General features: G+C 36.2%; 2 protein-coding genes across 2 annotated transcripts; one reads left to right on the top strand and one right to left on the bottom strand.

Moving 5' to 3' along the window:
* Positions 1 to 739: 739 nt before the first annotated feature.
* Positions 740 to 4377, top strand: LOC121419018. Its single transcript, XM_041613278.1, has 3 exons — positions 740 to 916; positions 2882 to 2984; positions 4272 to 4377. Exons 1-3 carry the CDS (start codon positions 752 to 754, stop codon positions 4361 to 4363), a joined length of 360 nt encoding a protein of 119 aa, XP_041469212.1. The 5' UTR covers positions 740 to 751; the 3' UTR covers positions 4364 to 4377.
* A 4145-nt stretch (positions 4378 to 8522) lies between these two features.
* Positions 8523 to 21205, bottom strand: LOC121418208 (zinc finger protein-like 1 homolog). Its single transcript, XM_041611943.1, has 6 exons — positions 21024 to 21205; positions 15997 to 16108; positions 15243 to 15436; positions 13465 to 13750; positions 11026 to 11140; positions 8523 to 9510 (listed from the first exon to the last, which is right to left on the bottom strand). The coding sequence occupies exons 1-6, from the start codon at positions 21123 to 21125 to the stop codon at positions 9315 to 9317; spliced, it is 1005 nt and encodes a 334-aa protein (XP_041467877.1). The 5' UTR covers positions 21126 to 21205; the 3' UTR covers positions 8523 to 9314.
* Positions 21206 to 23287: the final 2082 nt, after the last annotated feature.

Raw genomic sequence — 23287 nt, 5'->3', positions numbered from 1 at the left:
GGATATTTTGATATAGAAGGGGGGGGCAAGACGATCGACCTAAAGATGACGTCATATTGTTTTTAACAGGGGCATTCAAACGACCTAGAACTCCCTCTTAAAATATAACATCCTAATTCTTGAAAAAAAAAACATTTATAAAAAGAGTATTACTGAACGACCAAGAAAGGAAAAGGGGAAGGAAAAGAAAAGGACAAGAGTATAATTTATACTAGTTTCTTAATGTTATGTATTAGGTTTTTGTTTTAAAAAGTACAATTATCTTTATTCGCTTGCTTCGCTCTTATGCATCTTTTTTTTTCATAGAAGTTTTACTATATCTGCCACATCTGCTCCCTCAATTATTTGGCTTAATATATATGCCACTGTTAAATAATTGATAAATATTTTCAGAATAGTTTTTTTTTCACGTCACTTTACGCCGAGGTACGCGGACATAATCTTAAGGATTAATTGTGACGTCAGACGCGTGCCTTGGCAACAGCCAATCACAAGCGCATCATTATATCAGATAAAAAAATCTCAATTAAAGGCACATGAAATTGAAAGCTCTATATCTGGAAATCATGACACGGAATGATATTTCAATTTTTTATATATTATAAACTTGAATTCTACAATCTAACTTTACAAGTTTAATCACAGAACAATTAACATAATAATAAGAAAGCGATACTCAGATAGGCCTAACTTGGGCTTAACTTACTACGAAAGGTTAGACTAAGCGGAGTGTCGAGAACTCCAGTCGGCGATGGCGTTCAACATTTGGGCCCTGACTCAAAAGAAGACTCTCTATGTATACACATCATCATTTTCTGTTTTGGTGTTGGCATTCATTATCGTCTTTGATCTTCTACAATATACCGTCTTCGAAAGAGCAGATATGACCTCACAGGGATTCACAGAGAGCTTACTGGTAAGAATATTAAGAGTATGTTCAAGATTTTGATGTGAAGACGCCCCAATCAAATAATGATCACCATCTTTTAATTATTTGTAGCTCAAATGCCTTTAATTTTCACATAGATCTAGTTTTATCTAAAGTAATAATAATACATAGGATCGTGTCTATCCATATGGCTTTCGAATTACCTTACTAACTTGTGTATGCATAGAATTTCATAGGCCTATTATTTTCGTGATTGTAAATAGATCTACTGCTGCAGAGCTATTCTACATAACAAGTATGATGGGGTGGGGTGTCCGGAAACTTTAAACTCTTTGAAGCCTTCTTTTTGGGGCTATGGATTACACACAAAGAAATATTAATTCATTAGTTGTAATCTTCTCCAAGTTTGTTCTCCATAATATTGCTTAACATTTTTCGGGCATTTTGTACAAGAAATAGACGAGAATGAAACGTTTCCATTTCTTTAAAACAAGTGCACACCTAGTTACCAATAATGCATAAAGCATTTCCATTTATTTAAAAGCAGGATAAAAGAGCATTGTAGATTAAATGCTTTGCTCACGGGCATAGGTGCCGCGGCCGAAGATCGAACCCCGGACTTTCCATGTATAGCCAGGCGCCTTAGACCACTCGGCCACGGCACCTCCACACCTCCAAATGGCAATTAAAATCGATTGTCCGAACCTTTGGTCCGAACACATAACCAGTCCAGACATAATATAACACCTGGGTTAAGGTTCATGCAAATTTGCATTCACATTTTGAAAGTTTTTTTAAAACATATTTAATCTCTTAAAACTAAAGTGAAATACTTAGTGAAAGTTGATTGTCGCATGTTGAATTTATTTGTGTAAAGAAATATCATACCGATATTAATCCACTTTTTATGTTAATCATTTTCACCCTCCCCACGCCCCCTCCCCACACTTCCCCCAAATAATGGTAGTGTAATGCGGTTGGTCACTAAAGCTGAAGAACGACATTTTTTTTTCTTTTTTTTTTGGGGGGGGGGTAAAATGCATGAGTTTTTATTTTATTGAAATGGCAATGACAAGGCTAAAAAACACACAAAAATGATAGCATTGATCAATCAGTGTGAAAACTCCCCTATGTTGGGGAAAAAAAGAAAAAGGGGCAAAGAAAGAAAAAATGAAAAAGGGAAAAGATAGAAGGAAAAAAGATAAAAAAATAAGAGGAAGAAAATGAATGAATGAAATGAGGTGATGGGGTGACTTGGAAAATAATGATAATAAAGTCTTTCATGTCACTATATAAATTTGTCGCTCGCGTTTCCCGCTCACATTGCATGTTCGATGAGATACATTTTTTATGTCAATATGCAAAACATAATTTAGCCTGGACATCGAGCTTTCATTATTTTATTTTTAATTGATTTATAAAAATTGCTCCGTAAAATATCCGTTTCAGTATCAACATTTTAAGCTCGTGCTGCGCGCTCGAATTTTGATTTGTGGGTTAATGTATATCTTTGTATTCATTCTATAACAAATTATTTAAAAATCACCATTTCATGACAGTTTATCAAGAATTTCGGCTGGCGATTTGCGCTCGCATTCATTATTAAAATACATTAACCCAAGCATCCTACTCATAATGATAAAAGTGCGTAAAATTTCCAGTTTTCAGGCCCTACTATATCAACAAATTTCGCGGTCTCAATAATAATAAACAGTACCTTTTTCAGTCTTTTTCATCTCGCGCTTAGGAAGAGGAATAGGAAGATAATAATCATTTTCATATGATGAAAAGTGTCTTTAGACTGCCCTTCAAAGAAAAAGATAAAAATCAACTTTGAGCGGCCGATCAGGGAAACTAAGGGTGATTTTTTTTCGCCCCCCCCCCGGCCCCCTCTCCGTCCATTGGCCCCATCCGCCCCTGATTAAAACACCAATCATTTCATATTGCCTTGCTAAAAAAATCGATTACTTTTATGTCAATTTGTTTCTTCAGACGATTCATGTTTTGAGCTACTACACGGCCTTATTAGGGTTCGTCTATAACACGAAGGCTGGGAAGAGATTAGGCGCTGCTAAACTGGAGTGGATTTCAGTTGGTAAGAGAATGGTGTACGGTAAACCCCCACCCCCACCCAAAAAAAATGTATATATAAATAAAGCAATAATACAATACTAGTAAAATAACAGTACAAGGGGGCTGCCTATGTACAAGATAGAGACGGACAGAAGAACAACTCATACAACTGGATGGATGGATTGATGGATGGATGGAAAATGGATGATGGATGGATGGAAAATGGATGATGGATGGATGGAGAATGGATGGATGGAGAATGGATGATGGATGGATGGATGATGGATGGAGAATGGATGATGGATGGGTAGATAGATAGACAGACAGATAGATAAATAGATAGATAGCTAATAGATAGATAGTTGGTAAGAGTATGGTGTACAGTGACCCCCCCCCCTCCCATAAAAAATGTATATATAAATAAAACAATAATACAATAAAATAATAGTACAAGAGGGCTGCCTATGTACAAAAATAGAGACGGCCAGAAGAACAACTCATGCAACTGGATAGATGGATGGATGGATGGTGGGTGGACGGATGGATGGATGGATGGATGGATAGATAGATAGATATATAGATAGATAGATAGAGGCGGCACGGTACATCTTCTTCATGACTTGGAATAGGTAGGGGATTTTTTTTCCTTTGGTCATTTTTTTTCTGATGGATAACAAAACAAGAAAGTTGATGAAATTACGTAGTCCCTTTTTTTAATTTCATTTGTTATTTCAAATGAACATTGTTAGAATGTCTACCTGAGTTACTGGTAATTATGTATTCTATTGGCTAACGATAAGGCCCAACACAACACACAAAGAACGAATGTCTAATTATAAAATGCTATGTGGGTTGTATTGATCAATAATATTATGAGCATTACAGAATAAAAGAAAAGATGCAAAATATAGTGGAGATGGTATATTGAGAGTGAGGAAGACAACTAGTCTGGATTGGAATAAAGTTGGAAATGTAAGGCATGCAATAGATTGCTTGTGATGTGGCCTTATAGTTGTGTATATCTTTACTCTCAAAGACCAAAGGTATGTCATGTGTCATATATGGGCATTTGACAGAGAATGTGGAAGAAGTGTCCCCTGCAAGATTTTCATCCGATTGCCCACCCAATCATCCCCCGATTCTAATACCTCCCCCCCCCCACACACACACTTTGTCGATGGATATAAAACTAAAACTGTTTCCAAATAGGCCTCTAGCAAATTAGAATAGAATGAAGAATACGTTATATGAAAAGGTAAGATAAAATATCATATTTTGGGCCATTTATGTCTCTCTTTCTCGAATGCAGTTGCAACGTTTTTGCTGTCAATCATGCGAGTAGGCATCGAAATCAGCTTCCTCTCATTCCGCAAGCAAGCGTTCAAGAATTTCAACGAATGACGGACAGGGAATCACCGGAAGATGTCTTGAAATGTTACTTATCTTTCCATATTTGTTTTATTTTTTCATTATTAAAAAGACCAAAGCCTGTGGATGGCATTGTATAGTCAATCCTGCATTAGTGACAATTTGCAAAGAAGGTCCACCTCTCTATAAAAACCAAAAATTTGGTCTCCCCTTGCATAAAATTCCCAATAGAAACACATATCAAAAGAACCTGTTCATAAATATCCCGTTCATGAAGAGTTTTTCTCGTCCTTTGAGTTGGTCTTCATGTATGGGTTTGCCGGACATGATAGCCAAGTCAACCGGAAATAACTGATAATGAACCTTAAATTTTGAATCACTGTCTACAAAAATCAATATCAATTTACAATTTAAATGTTAGGTATGTTCTTATTTGCAATTAATATTTATATAGGTTGGATAATAAATTGAATCTGGATGAAGACAGAAATTTATACAATTGACATAGTCTTGGTGATCTCATTTTTTATAGATTCATAGATTTCTTTCATATTTCCTTGTCTGATTTTTTCAACTTTCACAATTCTGTTTCTCCTCTTCCCATTCCACACATTGTTATTACAACGGTAGGTACATGTACATGTCACATATTGCAATCATATTAAACAGCAAAGAACTAATTGTAAATGATATTGTACTTTGTAGCATCTTTATTGAAACGGTTAAAGAACGCATTTTCTTTCCATATATTTCAATCAGTAACAATTTAATACACATTCCAAATTTAGAATATACATCTTATTAGAGCAATGCATGCTATTCTGTCGATGTGTGCAGCTCCCAACATAAGACCTATTCTAAATGGACTAATCATGACATTTTTATTACATATTCACATGATGTAATAACGGACATAGAACAAATGTATAACATGCTGATATCTGTACACAATTGAATAGTTATTAAACAAACAGCTCATTTTGACCTCTTTAGGAATGTAAAACAAGATTGCCAAGCATTGCATTTGCTGGACTAAATTGACAAAATAAATTTTTATGAACTTTATTCAATAGAAGTGGACATTACTTATGAATAGCAGATTTATAGTCCCACATAAATTCATGTTTTGTTGGTGTTTTGTTAAAATGTTAAGCATTACTTACATTACATACATACAAAATACACCAGATTTGTTTTTTAAGTCCTCTTGTACACAGAAAAATCTAAGGATGTTCTTTTAACTAAAATGTCTTACAATTAAATTACTTAATAGGTGAGAAAATAGTCTATTAAATAATCAAAAAAGTCTTTTTTTACAAAAGAGCTTCAAAAGATGCTTAAAATGACTACAATACTGAAATACTGTCTGTATATGAATGTGTATTATCTTAATACCTGGTATAACCAAGAATAAATTCTTAAAAATAAAATACTTATATGAATACTTGGAGAAATATTATAACACTACATTAAAAGTCATTATTAACTGATTGTGGTTATACAGGAATTCAGTATCCTACTTCATAAGACAAACTGGAATTAACCAAAATGCTATCTTGACAAAACTACATGCATTTGCAATCAGTGACTGGCAAGTACAGAGACAATATTATACATAGTGCGATCACTTTCATTCAATTTATCTAAATTATAATGCAGAACATAATTTGATGGTAGAATCTGGAATGGAAATTCTTATGTTGATAATATATTCAAATCTCTGTCCCATTCTTGTTCTTTACATGGGAAGGGAGTAGTTGCATATTAAAGACTCTATAAATCAATTCTAGGACATATATTACTCTTAATATACTACCCTTGAACAATATTTAAAGCTGTCTACCAAATTGATTATTACACCAATCCATAATCCCATGGTAAAAATATAAATGTCTTCAATAATTCTACATATATTCAATAATTTGGATATATTGCAAATAAATCATAAAATAGAATTTGGAATCTTTATTATCAATGAAAAATCTATCCACTATCTGGGTAATCTATCTACTTGATTAGAGATGCAAAAATCATGATAGTTTGGTCTGAGTATTGTCATCGTTGGGCAATTAAGCCTTGAGAATATTTTATCAGTATTGGCTCTCACCATCCAAGGGTTAAATGCATAAGAAAGCTGCATGATAAGTGATCTAAACACATAATATGAATTCAAACTGGTCCATTTCTTCAAGGAAAATATTAATGTCCTGTGGAAATTCAAGTATTTCATCCTCACTGCCTCATTTCAACCAGAAGTTAAATGGATACCCAATTGCACAAGAAATATGTGCAAATTTAGCAATGTTTATAAAAGTTTGAGCATGAATACTCCCAAGGGAGTGGAAAAGGTGGACTCTTCGTGTGTGGGCAAACTGGAGAGCATTCCATCAATACTTTCATCCGACAAGTTGTCAGATCTGACATCTTTCCCTTAGGTTGATTGGCTGAGAGGCACTGTTCCTATGGTAACTGTCGGATAAACTGGTTCTTGTCGGATAAAATGTCCGACAATTCCTTTCATGAAACGCCCCCTAAGCGCAAATTGTATCCAGAAAATAAAATGTCTGTATCAAGAAAGCCTTTGCAATCAGAGACTCGGAACAGAAAAATAAATATCCACGCTGTAATCTTTCTTATCAATATAAAACAGAAATAAGAATACTTGATAATTCGGATGATCATTTTTAGGGCAATTCTATAAAAAAATATGTCCATATACTTAATGCAGGACCTTTCTGAAAATATTTGTCTCTACCTGCATTTACTAGTTCATATATGTAGTTACTATGCCTTCAAATTATCATGGCTTGAGCAGTTCATGTAATAGTGTAACAATGGAGAAGAAGAAGGGTTGGACATTGGAATTCCCCTTAAGCCATCTCTTGGAGAACTTCCGCCGCATTAACGACAAGTAATCAACATCCCATACTACTCAATATACCTTGTGTGGATAATAAAATCATGTTAAATAAATCTTGGTAAGACCTTGAAATATTCATTTTCATAGACAAACAAATAAATGTACATTTTCAGCCACTCACTTTAATAAATTCATTAATGCAAAATTAAAAATAAATATATTTGGTAAATGTATATGATTTATTGACAAATTAAAACGACATATAAACTCTAATATGTAAAATAATGATAGTGGTGCTTCATACATTGCGTTTCGTTCCCATTGATTGACGGTTCACTAGAAATCAAATACAATGATAAAAATCATGCTCTGGCTGGCTTACAACTTTGTATATCTGGAGTTTGAATTTTGTGAACTTTGCTGACTAATGTGTTCTGAGACGATCAGATGCAAGAATTTTGGTAGCTTAAAACATTAGTCAGTGAAAATCACTGAATTTTCTTTTTATAAATGCTTTCCAGGAGCCCGTGACACAAAGCTTAGCAATGATCGTAGACACATTTTTCTACGATTGATTCCATTGACTACAATCCACAACCAATCGTAAAGATCAAGCATACAATCAATCATCATGCTTTGTCTTACGGAGCCCAGATCTCTCTATACGGAAAGAGATTTGTCAGAAGATATATAATCCACTGAAGAGAATTCCTGGAAAAAATCCTCAATTCTGGAGAAATTCAAGATCCAAGTACAGATATGTCTGAAGAGGGTGTTGGTGAAAAACATACAGGTGATAATAAAAAAACATAAGGTCATATTTCAGGTACCATAAATAAAAAAAAAAGAACAAAAGATGTGGAAATGGATTTCTGTGATGTACTCCTACTCGAGCGCAATGTGGAGTAAATGGACCCCTGAGAAAAACAGCATTTGCTGATAAAGTGTTCCATCCCAACTAAATAACTTATTAAAAAAATAAATTGTTGTTTCTCATTTTGGACATAACTTTTATCGAAGGAAATGAAAGGTGAGGGCAGATGACATATTAATAATTACTTTTAAGAGAATTCAAATCATCCCCTTTAATGTAGTCATCTGATCTACCTACCACTCATGCATAAAATTTGTGCATAAGCTTTATGGATTCCCATCCTGGTGGGTGTTTCATAAAGCTGTTCGTAAGATAAGAGCGACTTTAAGAACGACTGGTGATCCTTTCTTTTGGTAAATGGTATATTTATTGGCGATGGTTAAGCGCGTAAGAAAGGTTCACCAGTCGTTCTTAAAGTCACTCTTAACTTACGAACAGCTTTATGAAACGGGCCCCTGGTCTCTAGGTATATGCACAGTACAACATGCAGGCAATACCATGGAAACTTAACAAGCATAAGGATATTTACAGAGTATGATTTGCACTGAAAATGAGATGTTTTATACATCAAAAACCAATTCAATTCATCGTTTGTATACAGAGACAGCCATAATCTCTTATCTTTTATCAGCTGGGTAGGAGTCTCGTTGCCATGACGGCCACCAATGCCCTGTAAAAGGTGAAGCTGTGAAGCCGACATTCATCACCAAGTGCTTTCCTTCTATTTAGTGAGTATGTCTCCACCTTCACACAAGTGTCTGCTTCTTTGCTTGCGCACACACATACTGTCACCGTAACTTCCACTCTGGGTTGTTACGGCTGATTATATATCTTTGGGTGTGGCAAAGTCAAGAAGTCCCTTTATTCCTTGCCACACAGTTTCAAAAATGATGATCCACCATATTCCCGTAGATGGCTTGTATCTCTAAGTTTTGACTTTGTCCTTCACCAAAGTTAAGCATAGTAAGTCAATAACAGCTGAATAAACCATGATTTATCATTAAATTCACAGGCCTCTAGTTTATTACAAATGTTATATCTGTACATGACTGCACTGGCCCGCAAGATCTCAATCAAGTTGATGCCGAAGGTCAAAGCTAGAATATGATAAATGCTTTAAATATAAACACAATGTTTGCATTGGTCACAGCTTCGCAGACAAAAAAATGACTTAAAGATGTCAGGTTGATCCCTTAATGTGACTTTGGAAAGAGTCTTTTCTCTCATCATCCTCACTTTGCAAAATTTTCTTATATTCTTCTCCCGATCCTGATGTTGGGGTTGTTCATGGGGTCGAGTAGAGGGTCGGAATTCGCCGATGCTCTGCCGACCGACGTCATGATGATGACGAAAGTGAAGAAGGCAAGAAGACAGATGAGGAGCAGCACGGCGATCCTCTTGATCTGGGCGTTGGAGTCGACTGGTTTCCTACTGCTTGTTCTTGATCTGAAAAAGAAGAAAACCAATGAAATAATCATTTATTTTCCTAATCAACAATCCTCATTGCCATTGAACTACAATGCTACTGCTACATCAGGCATTACTTTCACTGGAGTGGTGCAACAGTTCAATGACAGGGGGGGGGAAGAGTGGTTGGTTGTACAAGAAAAAGAATAGGTTTGTGTATATCGTGTTAAGAATAAAATGGAAGGATTGGTGATGAGTGAGACTGGTTGTATTTGTGAGAGTTTATAGCAGCAACGTGATTGCTTGCTCACCCTTGACCCACTCATCTGTCAAATTGTTTTTTCTCCCCCTCTCTCTTTCTTTAAAAAAATACATGAAATTCCCCCCCCCCTTCCCTGATCCTTCAAAGAATACTTTAACCTTTAATCTGACATTGCGTTAATCTTTCGTCATGCTTTACTTCATATTTTGTATTGTACAGAACAAACTGTGCATGTATTGTCTGCGGTCTGCAACATGCATTATTTCACAAAATCCTTTCAAATTCTATTAGTTACACCCTGCTTGTTCACGTAATATGGAACCAGAACATAGATATTTCCCGTATTTCGTAAGGACCAGCAGGGTGTAACGATTTTACCTCTTTAAGTGCCTCCTTATATTGTTGCAGAATATGCAAAACCATGTGTTTTGAGAATGATTTTTGAAAGGAAGTCATTCATGACATCACAATGATCACAATAAAAAGAATGCACCTTTTGCCATTGAAATTGAGGTACAAATAGTAGTGCGCAGTGCGATGCTTGGATACGCACAAAACATGGCCTCATATTACGTGGTTGAAATCAGCACTGGGTATGCAGGTAACAATGAAAACATTAAAACAACAGCCAAACACCAAACAGGTAATATGGGCTCATATTATCTGTTTGATATTTGTGACCCAGTAAAATAGGTCAATATGGGTTTGTCCAAAAAACAAATTGACCAATCAGATTACAGAATTCATGACAAATACGGCCCACTAAGAGATGAAATAAAATATTATTGCCACTTGTTGTAATGCTGTTACAGCTTCTTCTATAAATATATCTACTCAATTTTCTGTATCTGTTTTCTTAAGTTGATGCTACCACTCAATATCAACACTTAAGCACAGGGTTCCAAGCTTTTCAAGAAAATAAAATTCCCCGATTCTTCCCTGATGAAGTTTAAAAATTCCCTGATAATTATCTAAACCCATTCCCAGTTTCGCATGTTTTCTAAGTTGTTGTAGTAAATTACATGTATTTCCAGTATAAAAACAATAACGTAAAACTAATTGATGTTGTTTTGATATTCAAAAAAATATAACAGAGTCGAACTGACTACCATGCTTTAGATTTTGGGGCCGATCAAAATTCCCTGATTTTTCCCTCATTTTAGGCATTTTCCCCTGACTTGAGGTATTTTTATCAAATGCCCTGATTTTTCACACAGTGGAAAAAAGTGAAATAATTTTCCCTAATGGGCTGGGAACCCTGAAACAATAATTTGAGGTATTACAAAACTTACTTGAACCATCTTGCAAACCAATGAAGAGCACTCCTCCTCTTGTACTTGTCTTTGTCATGATCTTGAACGATGTCTACAATCATTTCCTCCTTCCTTGTATCATATACCCTGTGCTCTGTTAAGTGGAAATAAATTTAATAGAGTCTGATTCAGGCATTCAGCTCCAGATTTTATATTTTCTCATTTCAAACAAAACGAAGTACAAAATCCATTGCTAGTATCAGGAAAATCAACACTTAGATTAGGATATATGCAACATAAAATGCTTAAAAACGATAAATCTTAAACAGTAAATTGAATTTAGAACGATACATTTTAAACAGTAAATTACTAAGCCTGAGTCATATCGATTATTTTGAAAACCGGTGTTCGACAGCTCTAATTCGATCGAACATCGATGCATCGAATATTGAAGGCGGGGAAAATGTAGTCTTTTGTGTTTGCGTCGATGCGATGCGCTTTGCATATGCACTACGCACTGACGGTATGCGCTGGCGTTGGCCAGGTGAGCGTAGCACAAGCAGATGACAGAGCAAAGTTCGTTTGTATTTTCCATGATCACAAAACACACAAAAAAGGCCGGGGACCAAAGCAGAATTCTTCCCAAAATATCTTCAACAATGATATTTGCAGATGACAACATATAAGTTTAAAATGAAACAATAATAAAGACATGAATCACGCAGAGTCGATCCGAATGATTTTCGGTCAACTAGCATTCGCAGTCCATTCACCAGCCCCGTCCGCATTCCGTACACTCACTCTGCCGAAACGACAGGCGTGCTTGACGTCAGCGCCACCAAACAAGTGCAATCAACGGAGAGCGCTGTAACTTGCCTGAGATTGTGTAGTTGGATCCAAAATGAGCTCCAAATAAATTTATGGGAATAAATACGTAATTTTCTCTGGATGGTCATTTGAATTGCTATTCAATGCTGATATAACGATTGTGAGGAAAGATTGTGGAATATGAGTTATGACGATGTTCGAGAATTAATCCTGATAATGACAATCCAGTTTTTTAGACGCAATTGAGCATGTGATCAAAATAAATACGAATGTTTCGAATCGAGCCCTAAATTCATCTAAATTATTACGATTTAACAAGATTTTATGGTCATACTAAGAATATTGACAATGTCAGCAAAGTATGTTATGTTCATATGGAAGAATTAATACTGGGATTATTTCTGTTGTTATTCCATCTCTGGACGTCTCCTCCAAGCTCCGAGAAAATAAGCACAATGCGCATGCGTGTTCGATGACGTATGACATATTTTCCCATTCATGAAATCAGAGCCCAAAGTTGGGCACAAACTAGCTTCAAATTGATGGGAAAAAAAATCAAACACAATTTTCTCTGTTTTGTCATGTAAGATGTTATTAAATGTATATGGTGATATTACGAACTTGAACAGAGTTTTTGCATGGACATGTAGACAATGTTCGAGAATCAATCCTGACGTGATGATTATTTTTTTTAGACAAGTGCACTAGCTCGACTCAAGAAGTCAAGTCGATCGTCATGAGATGTCCGCCATTGAAAATTGAAACGAAATACAAACGTTTCACATCAAGCTCTAAATTCATATTAATGATTATCATATGCAAATTATTGTTAAATATTACGATTAAATAATATTCTATGGTCATGATATTAATATTGTTCATGAAAGCAAGCTTTATTTTACGTTGATCGCGTCAATTTCCGGCCATTTTCTGGTTTGATTAAAGAATAGTACTGCGCATGCACGATCGATGGCCATGACTTCCATTCATGAATTCATCGTGCATAAATTATCTCGGCACGAGCAGACGAGTAAGACTCGAACTATGATCGAAATTAACTTCAAAATAATGGTGAATAGCATCATAATTACTCAATCAATTTCATTTTGGGGGCAATAGAAATCAAGTAAGTAGTAGTAAAGTTGGACATTACTGATATTTTGATGATTGATTGTGTATACCAAACGAATCGGCCGGCCGACGTATTTTTTTTCGATGCACCGATTTTAAAATCAATTCGACTCAGGCTTATAAATTACAAATTCACTTGATTATTGATACAAATACGAATAAAAATAAAAATTGTATTCACTTTCATCATTTTGTAGTTTGCAAAATAGAAAACTAACAATGCAAGAGCTTTAGAAATCCTATATACAGTATGTTTCTTGATTGGAATATAATTTGATTACATTTGTGGCACTTGACAAATAATAGAATGAGACATATTTGCAAGATACTTTTTAAATTAAAAAAAGATTTTAAAAGAAGATACCGCAATTCTAGAAATCTCTTAAAACCCCTTAATTTTTCTTTTCAGTCAAATATTTCCCAAACTTTCACTAATCCTATATTCATATTTCTGATAAAAAAAAAAGAAACACTGATCTAATTTGACATCAAAAGAAAAAAGAATATAAAGTAACATACCAGCTCCACTACCACTTGCGAACTGCTTGTCCGACCTGGTATGTGGCCCAACACTCTCCGCTGCTGCCGTCCCAGTCGACCCTACCCCTAGGGCTGCTGGTTGCCTCGGCTGCGGTCTCGTCGTCTGACCATAGCTCCCTCTTGAGACAGGGGCAGGTGCAGCCTGCTGGGGAGAGACTACAGCTATTGCAGTTGGTGAAGTTGCTGGTATGGAATCAAAGGACTGAGTTGCTGCTGGTAACGAAGATTGTGTGGAGGCTGGGATGTCTTTCTTAGGCTCTTCAATCTGTAAGTGATCATGAAAATCATAACAAAGCTCTAAGAATAATTCCACAGATTTATATCTCTTTTTGTTGGCATCAACAAAGCTTATGGCATACGTTTCATCGACACTCTACGGCAATGCCAAATAATAGGACGGAACACATTTTTCAATGGGCAAGGTCCGGGTCTGACATGCCACTTAAATGGGTCAGCTTCACCTTGTAGTTGCAGTAATCACCCTTACCCCCTCTTCCTTTGCCAGAATGCATTCTCCATTATAACCCCAACCTTCCTGTTATCTTGCTCTATTTGCTTCTTCCATCCATTCCTACTTTGAACACATCAGAGAAGCATTATAGAAAAGGACCTGTCTCAATGCTATGCTTTTGGCAAAGGAATGAGTTGGGATAGAAGTAGTCCACTGCAGTGACTGCACTATTGTAAAAATATTACACTGCCTTGATGGGAGATCCCATAGCCCAGTTGGTAGAGCACTGGTTGTGCATGCCAGAGTCCTAGGTTCAAATGATTTTCAAACATTTTTTTCCTCAACCGTACTTTAAATCCTTCAAATAATGATGGCAGCAATTGGGGCGACTTACTCTTTAAAAAGAAGGATTGATTCCAATCGATACTATCGCCAAATTTTACGCACCAAATACCAAAATAGGCCCTTGACAGCATTATTTCCTGTGCGCGCATGAGGCGTGCATGTAGCCATCGTATGCTGTGATTGCAATGCCTGTGCTGATCTGGGGTTTCATCTACCTGGTTTTCGACGCCTTTCCTGCATTCAATTTTCAGAAAAGACAGAATGGAGTTACTTCTAATGCAGCCTTTTCAGGTTGGATCTATTGTGCCAAAAGGTGAGGAATTTTTACAAATTATACGAAATGCCACAAAGGATGATGAGAGTGTGAATTCTCATACTGCCAAGTTTGCTGTGAACCGTTATTGCAAATAAATGCTTAACCAGGAAATGGGATTGAACATAACTTGTGATGAATGCTTGTTAATCTAGGCTTCAGGCATGTACAGTGGATTGCGTGAGTTGCCTTGCTTTGGCGCAAGAACTTGATGATTTAAAGGAGCCTACTGCAAAGTAGAAAGTACAGGGAAGGGCTAATCATTGCCTCAAACGGTGTCCGGAGAGCTCAGCTTCAGTTAGAGCACTGGTCGTGCAAGCCTGGGTCCTGAGTTAAGGTGTTCATTTCATCAAGACTTATAACTATTGTAACTTTGCCATTATTTTGGAACTGCAATGGAAACATTGATTGTTACTGGCTGCTGATCCCTGTTACCATGGCAAAGCCATAATGGAAAAGTTACAAAAATTGTGGTTCTTAATGGAACAGTCTCCAGATCCCAGTCAGGTCAGTGTAATTTTTTAATATTCAGTTCTAAGATTATTTCTTACCCTACAAAGTATGATAGTTATTTAAATTTTACAATACATAAATATTTTTCTTCATTTGTTTTGTTTTTCTTTCGGCAGGAAACAAAAACAAACTTACCAATGACAGGCCTAATCCTGCTCTTGCCCAGTTGACCGTTGCTAGATATTTCCGGAGTGTCTCAGCGACAGGTGATATCATGTTAGGGCTTGGGAAAATACTAACGTTACAGGTCGGACATGTGTAGCCTGCTGGTGCAGTGTTGGGAGGGAAGTTCCTCGCGTAGGCATCCAAGCATTCCCAGTGGAACACATCTGTAAATAAAAACATTGAAAGCGGAATAGAGATAATAAAAGTACAACTACATGTACAGTTTCGAAATGCAAATTACAGGGTCATGTGGTCTAGTGAGTAGAAAATTGGACTCATGATTGTTAGGTTGTGAGTTTCAATCCCTGCTTGGCCATTATCTCCCCTTTAACCAAAAAGGCCAGAGTTATTTCTGTTGTCTATAAAGTCAGCCACTATGACTGATTAACTTAAAATTGGTAATTGACCAACTTTGCATTGATGTGACGGAAAGCTGCCCAAAGTTCCTATGGGAATGATTTCAATAGAAACAGAAAATACATTGCACTTCAGCCAAGTACTTCACCTATAAAGTTGAATGTGAGTGATACCAGTCCATCCACACTAAAATTAAAATATCAATAACTTGGTTCTTTGTATTTGAATTCAAAACATGACAGGTCTATGGTAAAAAATAAAAGAAAAAAGGGAGTAAACTTGAAGTGCATTACAAAAAAATGTGAATATTAAAGACATTCAGTAAAAATTGCCTCTTGTTGAAAATGGAGTAGTAGGTCTTACTTACCATAACATAACAATCTAACCACATCTCCATCTGCCAATTCATTATCACACAATGAACACTTTGTACTGTAATCACTATCTTGTAGCCACTGGAGATATGACTTCACAATACACTGAAAAGAACAGAAGAATATATTAAATTACATTCATATTATTTAAAATGATTTTAAAAATTACAGAATGTTATCACAAATTTCATAAAACAGAAATATGAAAGCATCATGACTCTGGAATAATTTTTCTGGGATTACATCACAATTTTCTCTGAATTTGTATGACTGATACCCTATTAGGCCCGTTTTGAAAGTCCATTTTTGATGCACGTGTACACGGCATGTTTTTCGGTCGTGTACATGTGTACACGTTGTAAACACGGTGAGAGCGAGTTATGTTTTCATGTCGACACTCTAGATTAATTGAAATATATTGACATATTAGTAATCAAAATACGTGGAGTCTCTGAGAACTAAGATTTAATGTGAGGCTGTGAGCTTGTTCACTGACTTTGTAGTCCCATGCAAGCTTTATGTAGATGCTACCGTGTACACGGTGATGGAATTTAGTACACGGGCACTAACTTGACTGTGCGTGTACACGTGTACCCGAAACGGGCCTATACCCTATACAATACAGGTTTTGAAGAGAAGGGAAGAGGAGTTGATAGAATATACCCATTAATTACTGTGCGTTATATCGTTGAAAACGTGGATAAAGAACGATAAATAGACAGTATCTATATTCAGTGAATAGAAATGCAAAGAGTAAAAAATATTTAGAATTAACGGCAGACCTATTCTCACTAAATAAACAATGTGCGTAGGAATATGCCTAAATACAAAATTTTCAAGTCATTCATGTAGATGACAAAACCAAATATAAATACGCATATCGCCAAATGAACATCTCAGAAAATAGTAAAGGTATAGGGCATACTGCTGACTTAATAAATAGCTTGAGTTTGGGCTGCTGACGTCATAACAGAGCTAGTTACTACTCTCTTATGTGTGAAGCTATTTTTTCCTCAATGGCATCTACATGATAACGTATGTTACACGTGAGTAGGTATGCCTAATTCAGTGGAGATATAAATTTCAATGCCCGTTTCGATGATTGACGTTTGGCCTGGCCTGTTTGGAGAGGATGTTTTGGATACATGGCACAAATGTGTTTGCCTCATGAAAGACCCCCCCCCCCTTTTAAAAAAGATCCGCTGAGAGTTAAATCAAATGTCTTACCGTTTTTCTATAATTTAGTGTTTTACTAACAAAATTAATAAATCCCATGCATTGGAAGTTCACTTTGAAATAAGGATTTAAAAATGGATAGGCCTATGATAGCCTCAAATAGTCTAAATCGCTATAATGAATATGCATGTTGTGATATAAGAAAACTTATTCTTTGAACAAAAGTGTGTAACAGAACAAGTTGTGTGTTGGATGTAAACATCTTTCAGGAGGGGGGGGGGTCAGTTGCCGCCAAAATTTGCTGGAAGTGAGAACATCGCACAGGTGCAGGTATGCAGGAATATTTCATTCATGAGGATTCATGTATCATTGGATAAAGTGTGTGTCTCTCATTCATTTTTCAGTTACACACTGTTTGTGGGAAATGAATAGTTATGTGATTGGTCCATTCTGCGCACGGTTAGAAGTTGGAAAATACTGCACATTGATACTGCGCATATTCAGTAACTCCATTTGACCAATGAAAACCTGTAATATTGTGACGACATTGTTTGATTGACAACTGATTCACTAGCTCTCTACTCATGATTATTCATAAGAAATCTCGATAACCTTATTATCAATCTGGCGCGTGGCTCACCAGTAGCTATAATCTTTCTGAATATTACAACTGCCATAAAATGTCAACCAGGAATTGACAGATATATTTACTTTGGAGAGATATATTCAGGATATCATCAGAGAGGCAAATTTATGGCCGAGAAGAATTAGAAGATATTTTTGGACTAAGAATCTAAGACATTGGGAAGGTGTTTAGTTTCAGCTTTCATTTTTGTCAATGGCCTGAATCCCACAGTATTCATGAAATGGGCTAACCTGTATGGATTATGCCGAGATAGAGCAGCTGTTTTGCACTTTGAAGCTCTGTCTCGCCTTTACGAAGGAGGAAGAAACTATCAGTTATACATGCATAGAATATCTCGACAAAGCTGTATGAATACCTAAATGGTCAACCTAAATACTACTAAATAAAGGTAAGTTTTATTCTGAACATCTGTTTCAATGCATTTAGGTCTATATGAATATTCATAAGCCCCATTTAGTTTTTGGTATAGGTAGGCGTTGTCAAATTATGTAGATCTTCGTCCAAGTGAATGATACTGATTATAGTTCCTGCAAATTTGATTCACTTCACACTAAGTCGTCGATGTAGAATCATCAACATATCTTGGTCAAAGCGAGAGCAAGAGCCATCCAACATTGGATTACTAAATGTTCGCAACCAATTTTCTTTTCACCTGCTTTTAGCCCAGATGTCTTGTACAAATGGTTAGAGGAGAATCATTTCATTGCATCACAAATATTTTATGAAGTTTGCAAGAAACCTTGCAAGGCAATTAAGAAAGTGGGAAGGAAAGGAGGCAGATGGCCTCACGAGTAGAGTTTTCCTTTTTTGAGGGAACTAATTTTGATGAGAGGTGGATCATAAGATCTACACTTCACCATTGTGCTGTTGAATCCGGAATGGATTACAAGAACTCTGCCGTGGACTGGGCGAATTTCCTCTGCAATCATTGCAGAAAGTTTGTCCATGATCGGTATTATGAGTCAGGAGAAAAACTTCGCGGGGAAGTGGAGATCGACGAGAGCTTGTTGAGGAGGCGAACCAAGTTCCATAGGGGAGATCCTCGCGGACTGAAAATTTGGGTCTTCGGGATGGTCGAAAGATCTTCAAATAGGATTGCTCTCTACCCAGTTGAGAAAAGAGACGAGAACACTCTGCTGCCATTGATCGAACGACATGTGGAAAAGGGATCAACAATCTACTCGGATGGATGGCGTGCCTATTATAGGTTGAACGAGATCAGGTATTGTAATTTTACCCTTGAACACTCCGACACCTTTGTGCAGAAGTATCGAGACATGGCAACAGGAGAGGCAATCACCGTTCATACTAACACGATAGAAGGTGACTGGAAGCAAGGGAAAGACCACTTCAGGAGAATGAATGGGTGCTAAGCATCAACATTTGAATCTCATCTCTGTGAAGTGATATGGAGAAACAGGAATGCGGCAAGCAAAGGCTCGTTGATTGATTTCATCAGGGATTCAGCCATTCAGGGATCACTATCATCTCAGAGGAAAACCCAACCCCTGCATGAAAGTTCCACTCTTCGACGCATGGCATGTCGACGAGAAGGACAAGCTCATGAGAGAGAAATCAACGAGCGAAGTCCTGCCCGGATAGATTCTCCGCCAAGAGAACTAGTAGCTTCACCAGAGAGAGAATACCAAAAAAAGGTATTCCCTTTCAATTAAAAAGTACTCACTTTAACTTCATTATATACAAAATTCATGCCCATCACCTGTACTCTTCACATGCTAACTAATGAGCTAGATTTCATCCCAGTGCATGATCATCTCATCCATGCTATTGACTGCGATTTATCGCTAATCTCCGAAGAGCGGAGGTTCAAAACAGAGGCCGGAGGGGGGCACACTTCCATTTTAACATCATTTTTACATAACAAATTTTAATTGGCCATGGGCCAGCTTTGCCCCCCCCCCCAGATCTGTCAGTGCATGGGGAGGGGGCTGATGTCAAATTCAAGGATTGATTTAAGTTTAGAAAGTTTTGTGCACGGATGTGGCTGTCTTTCCCTTTTTTTTCTTTCTTGATAATATTTTCAATCATTCTATCAGTGAAAGGGAATTATGAATATCCCAATTAATTATAAATATTGTATATATTTGTTATTTTTTTAATAAATTCTTCGTTCTATTATTCTACTGGTCTCATGAATTATATATGAAGTTATTTGTCAAGTAATGATTATAAGTATAAAGTATTTAATTTGCTGTTTGTCAATGTTGATGTCACTGACTGAAAGAATCAACTAATTTCAGGGGAGAAATCATCCTGACCCCCCCCCCCCTTATTTTGTTTCCTGCTTAGTCAGTTAGTGTACATGGATTATCCAGAACAGAGGGTAGGGGAGGGGAAAAAATGACCTAGATCACCTAAAAAAAATGCTCAGATGTTACACATAAATTCCCACCCAAGTGTGACACTGCAGCATTATTTAGCAGTTTCATATTTGTGAGTCAAGTCATCACTGAGAAAATCTTTTAAAAGTTTGACAAAAAATTATGCTAATTGCACAAGCACCTAATTCAATACGCATTAATTTGCATATTCAAGGTTAATGTAAAAAAAAAACTTTTAAAACTTAGAGCATCCCATAAGCTTCAAAATGAATGGTCATGACATTTGCTCCATGTAATCACTTTATTCATGTTAGTCATTGTTAGTAAAAATCTTCAATGTCTTCGGTGGAAAAATATGCAAATTTCGACTCATTTAATATGAATTATTTTGCATATTCAAGATAAACATTAAAAAAATTACTCTTACCATGCTTACAGTGTAGAGAAAGTCATAACAAGACGTAAGCTTCAAAATGAATGGTCACAAGAAAATACAAAAATAATTAGGCCTAAAGTGGCATTTCGTCACTGGATGGAGTCAGCATTCATCATGGTATTTGGTCATGTTGGTAGGCTAACTGTTTAGGCCTAACAAGTAGGCCTATATGTCCGACATCATATAGGTCTAGATCTACCATGTCTACTGTAAATCCGAAGCATAATTCTAACACATTCCAAGTTAACAAACACAAATGCCCATTCTTCAATCTTCATCTTCACTCAATTCATCTACCTCCACGTCACAGCAAATGCGTGAACGGAAGCACAGACTTCAATCTCCCCTGAAGCTTCGGCGTGATGCGCTGCACTTTGCCGTTGATTTGCCATTAAACGAAAATAATAAAAACAAAATTACCTTTGGATGATTTGCGACCATACAGTGTTCACAGACGTTGACTCGGTGTTCAAAGCAAAAAAGGTTAGTAACCTTTCTTTTGGGGCACTTACAAAGACCCATCTTGATGTGTGAAGTTCGGAAAAATCGAAGTGAATAAAGATTTCAAAGCCGAATTTCCGGACAAGTGAACGTCAAGCTTGCCACGTAAATGACCTTTGACCTGATTATTCATCGATCGTATTTTTTCCTTCCTTTGCTCACTTGGCAAAAAGTTTTTAACCAACATGCAGTCAGACCTAAGAAAAGTTTTGGCAAACCATTTTTTATCAATCTACAGACACTATAAAATTCATGAAAACCGATTTAGACCTACTGTAATTTATGAGGGATAAATTTACCCCAATATGCAAAGAGAAATGCAAAAACAAAACAATATTTTTTAAAGATAGAATTATATAAGCTGAAATAGATATGTTCCGTGTAGAGGATTGATCTAGAAATGTTTGAATGTTATTTCATATGAATTCATACTCGGCTATGAAGCATATCATTTCTTCTTCTTCCTATATAAGTACGTATACCACCTGTGGTGTATTGTCGTACTGCATGTATTGTGGATTTGAATGCCGAGTGCTGAGTATCCACCGTTGAAGTTGTGGTATAAGAGACAACATATATGTAATATTTACATATTTACAAACAAATGCAGACTTACATAGTCTGACATTTTGGTCGATTAAACTGCATGAACAAGAGATGAACCAGAGTTTAGTAAAGTAATGCACTTTATTCAAAAGATTTTTCTCTATAACTTCATCAAAATATATAACAAATCTGCTTAGTATCACAAGTGGAAGAGGCCATAGCTAGGAAAAACAATGAACACAAAACAGTGGAAGGAGAGGCTGACCCAAGTTTTTATAAGGGCCAGGAGGGGGCAAAATATCCTACCAAAAAATCTGACATGGACATATCCCTTTAATTATTGTAATGTTCTTCGTTAAAATTGATCATATTTACCCTACCCTACTTTTATTTGCCTATGGTTAACTACTAATTTATTATCAAAATGTGTTTGTATTACCAATCACTTTTGTATAATATTATTTGTAACTGAAGTGTCTGTTATGGCATTTATTCTGCTTTGTATATTATGTAGTATGTGTAGATACCATGCGCGACCATGGGGTCTCGAAACGCACCCTAAACACGTAATTTCCATATTCTGAAAATACACCCCTTAACAAGTATCGGCGTGTGAAACCCTACCCTTAACAAGTATTGGAAACAAAACGATACTCTTGGCAAATATTCCCTGAAATGAACCCCTAAACAAGTACAAGAATGTTTTATCAAGGGTCCTTTGGTCGCCGGCTTTACCTTATTTGGTTTAGCACGACCCCAGCTTCTACACCTCGCGCAAATCGGACTCTAAACACGAAGTGTTGGGGCAAAAAGGACATCCTTTATAAAACATTTTAATCATCCCCGCAAATTCGACCCTAAACACGTAATTTTCCTAGTGAAATAGATACCCTTTTTTCATTATTTTTGTGTTTTTGACACCCTTTTCACGTTACGTACATAACGTGCCCTATCGTGAAAAAGACATCCTTTTTACGTGTTTTTTGGGTCGCGCATGGTATCCATTCGTCAATGTAAGTGACCCCCCCGGGCTTGTTTATCATCTGAAAATGATATAAATTGAATTGAAAAAAATGAATATGAATAATGAATAAATCAATTAATCATTCTTTCAACAATCAAATGAGTCCTTAAATTACATGTTAATTTTATTAATCAATCTAGCAATTTACCAATCAATCACTTCATCATTTAATCAAGCAATAAATCAATCAATCAATAATAATACATATGATTTATATATCATCTTTTCCATTTTGATTAAATGATCAATCGATCGATTGATGAATTGATTAGATCGATCAATCCATCGATCAATCAATCCATCCATCCATCCATCAATCAATCAATCCATCATCCATCCATCCATCTATCCATCAACCAAACAACCACTCTACAGACAATAATTCCTTATTTAAGCCTCTAATCCCTGACATGGAATGTAACTAACAAAAAACAACCTTTTCAGTTGGTTTTCAACAATAAATAAAATAACAAAATACAAGTCTTTAATAGCAAAGTCTTTAATACCAAAAATGTAAAATATCCTGAGATTTTGACATTGCCAACAAATACATGAAAAGCAAACTGTTGCTACGCTAGCGCAGCGAGTGTTTCTAGATGGTGTGTGCGCTCAA

The sequence above is a fragment of the Lytechinus variegatus genome, chromosome 7 (assembly GCF_018143015.1).
Source record: "Lytechinus variegatus isolate NC3 chromosome 7, Lvar_3.0, whole genome shotgun sequence".
NCBI lineage: Eukaryota > Metazoa > Echinodermata > Echinoidea > Temnopleuroida > Toxopneustidae > Lytechinus > Lytechinus variegatus.
The sequence above is the reverse complement of the archived record's forward strand: the minus strand, read 5'-3'. Positions and strand labels throughout refer to the sequence as shown.

What these genes read in the sequence shown, in the direction of transcription:
- LOC121419018 (XM_041613278.1), top strand. Translation starts at nt 752, where the DNA reads ATGGCGTTCAACATTTGGGCCCTGACTCAAAAGAAGACTCTCTATGTA. An exon ending in GATTCACAGAGAGCTTACTG is followed by an intron (nt 917 to 2,881) that starts GTAAGAATATTA and finishes TTGTTTCTTCAG; the next exon opens with ACGATTCATGTTTTGAGCTA. An exon ending in ACTGGAGTGGATTTCAGTTG is followed by an intron (nt 2,985 to 4,271) that starts GTAAGAGAATGG and finishes TCTCGAATGCAG; the next exon opens with TTGCAACGTTTTTGCTGTCA.
- LOC121418208 (XM_041611943.1), bottom strand. Translation starts at nt 21,125, where the DNA reads ATGGGTCTTTGTAAGTGCCCCAAAAGAAAGGTTACTAACCTTTTTTGC. An exon ending in GGTTAGATTGTTATGTTATG is followed by an intron (nt 15,437 to 15,996) that starts GTAAGTAAGACC and finishes TTTTATTTACAG; the next exon opens with ATGTGTTCCACTGGGAATGC. An exon ending in CAGGATTAGGCCTGTCATTG is followed by an intron (nt 13,751 to 15,242) that starts GTAAGTTTGTTT and finishes GATCACTTACAG; the next exon opens with ATTGAAGAGCCTAAGAAAGA.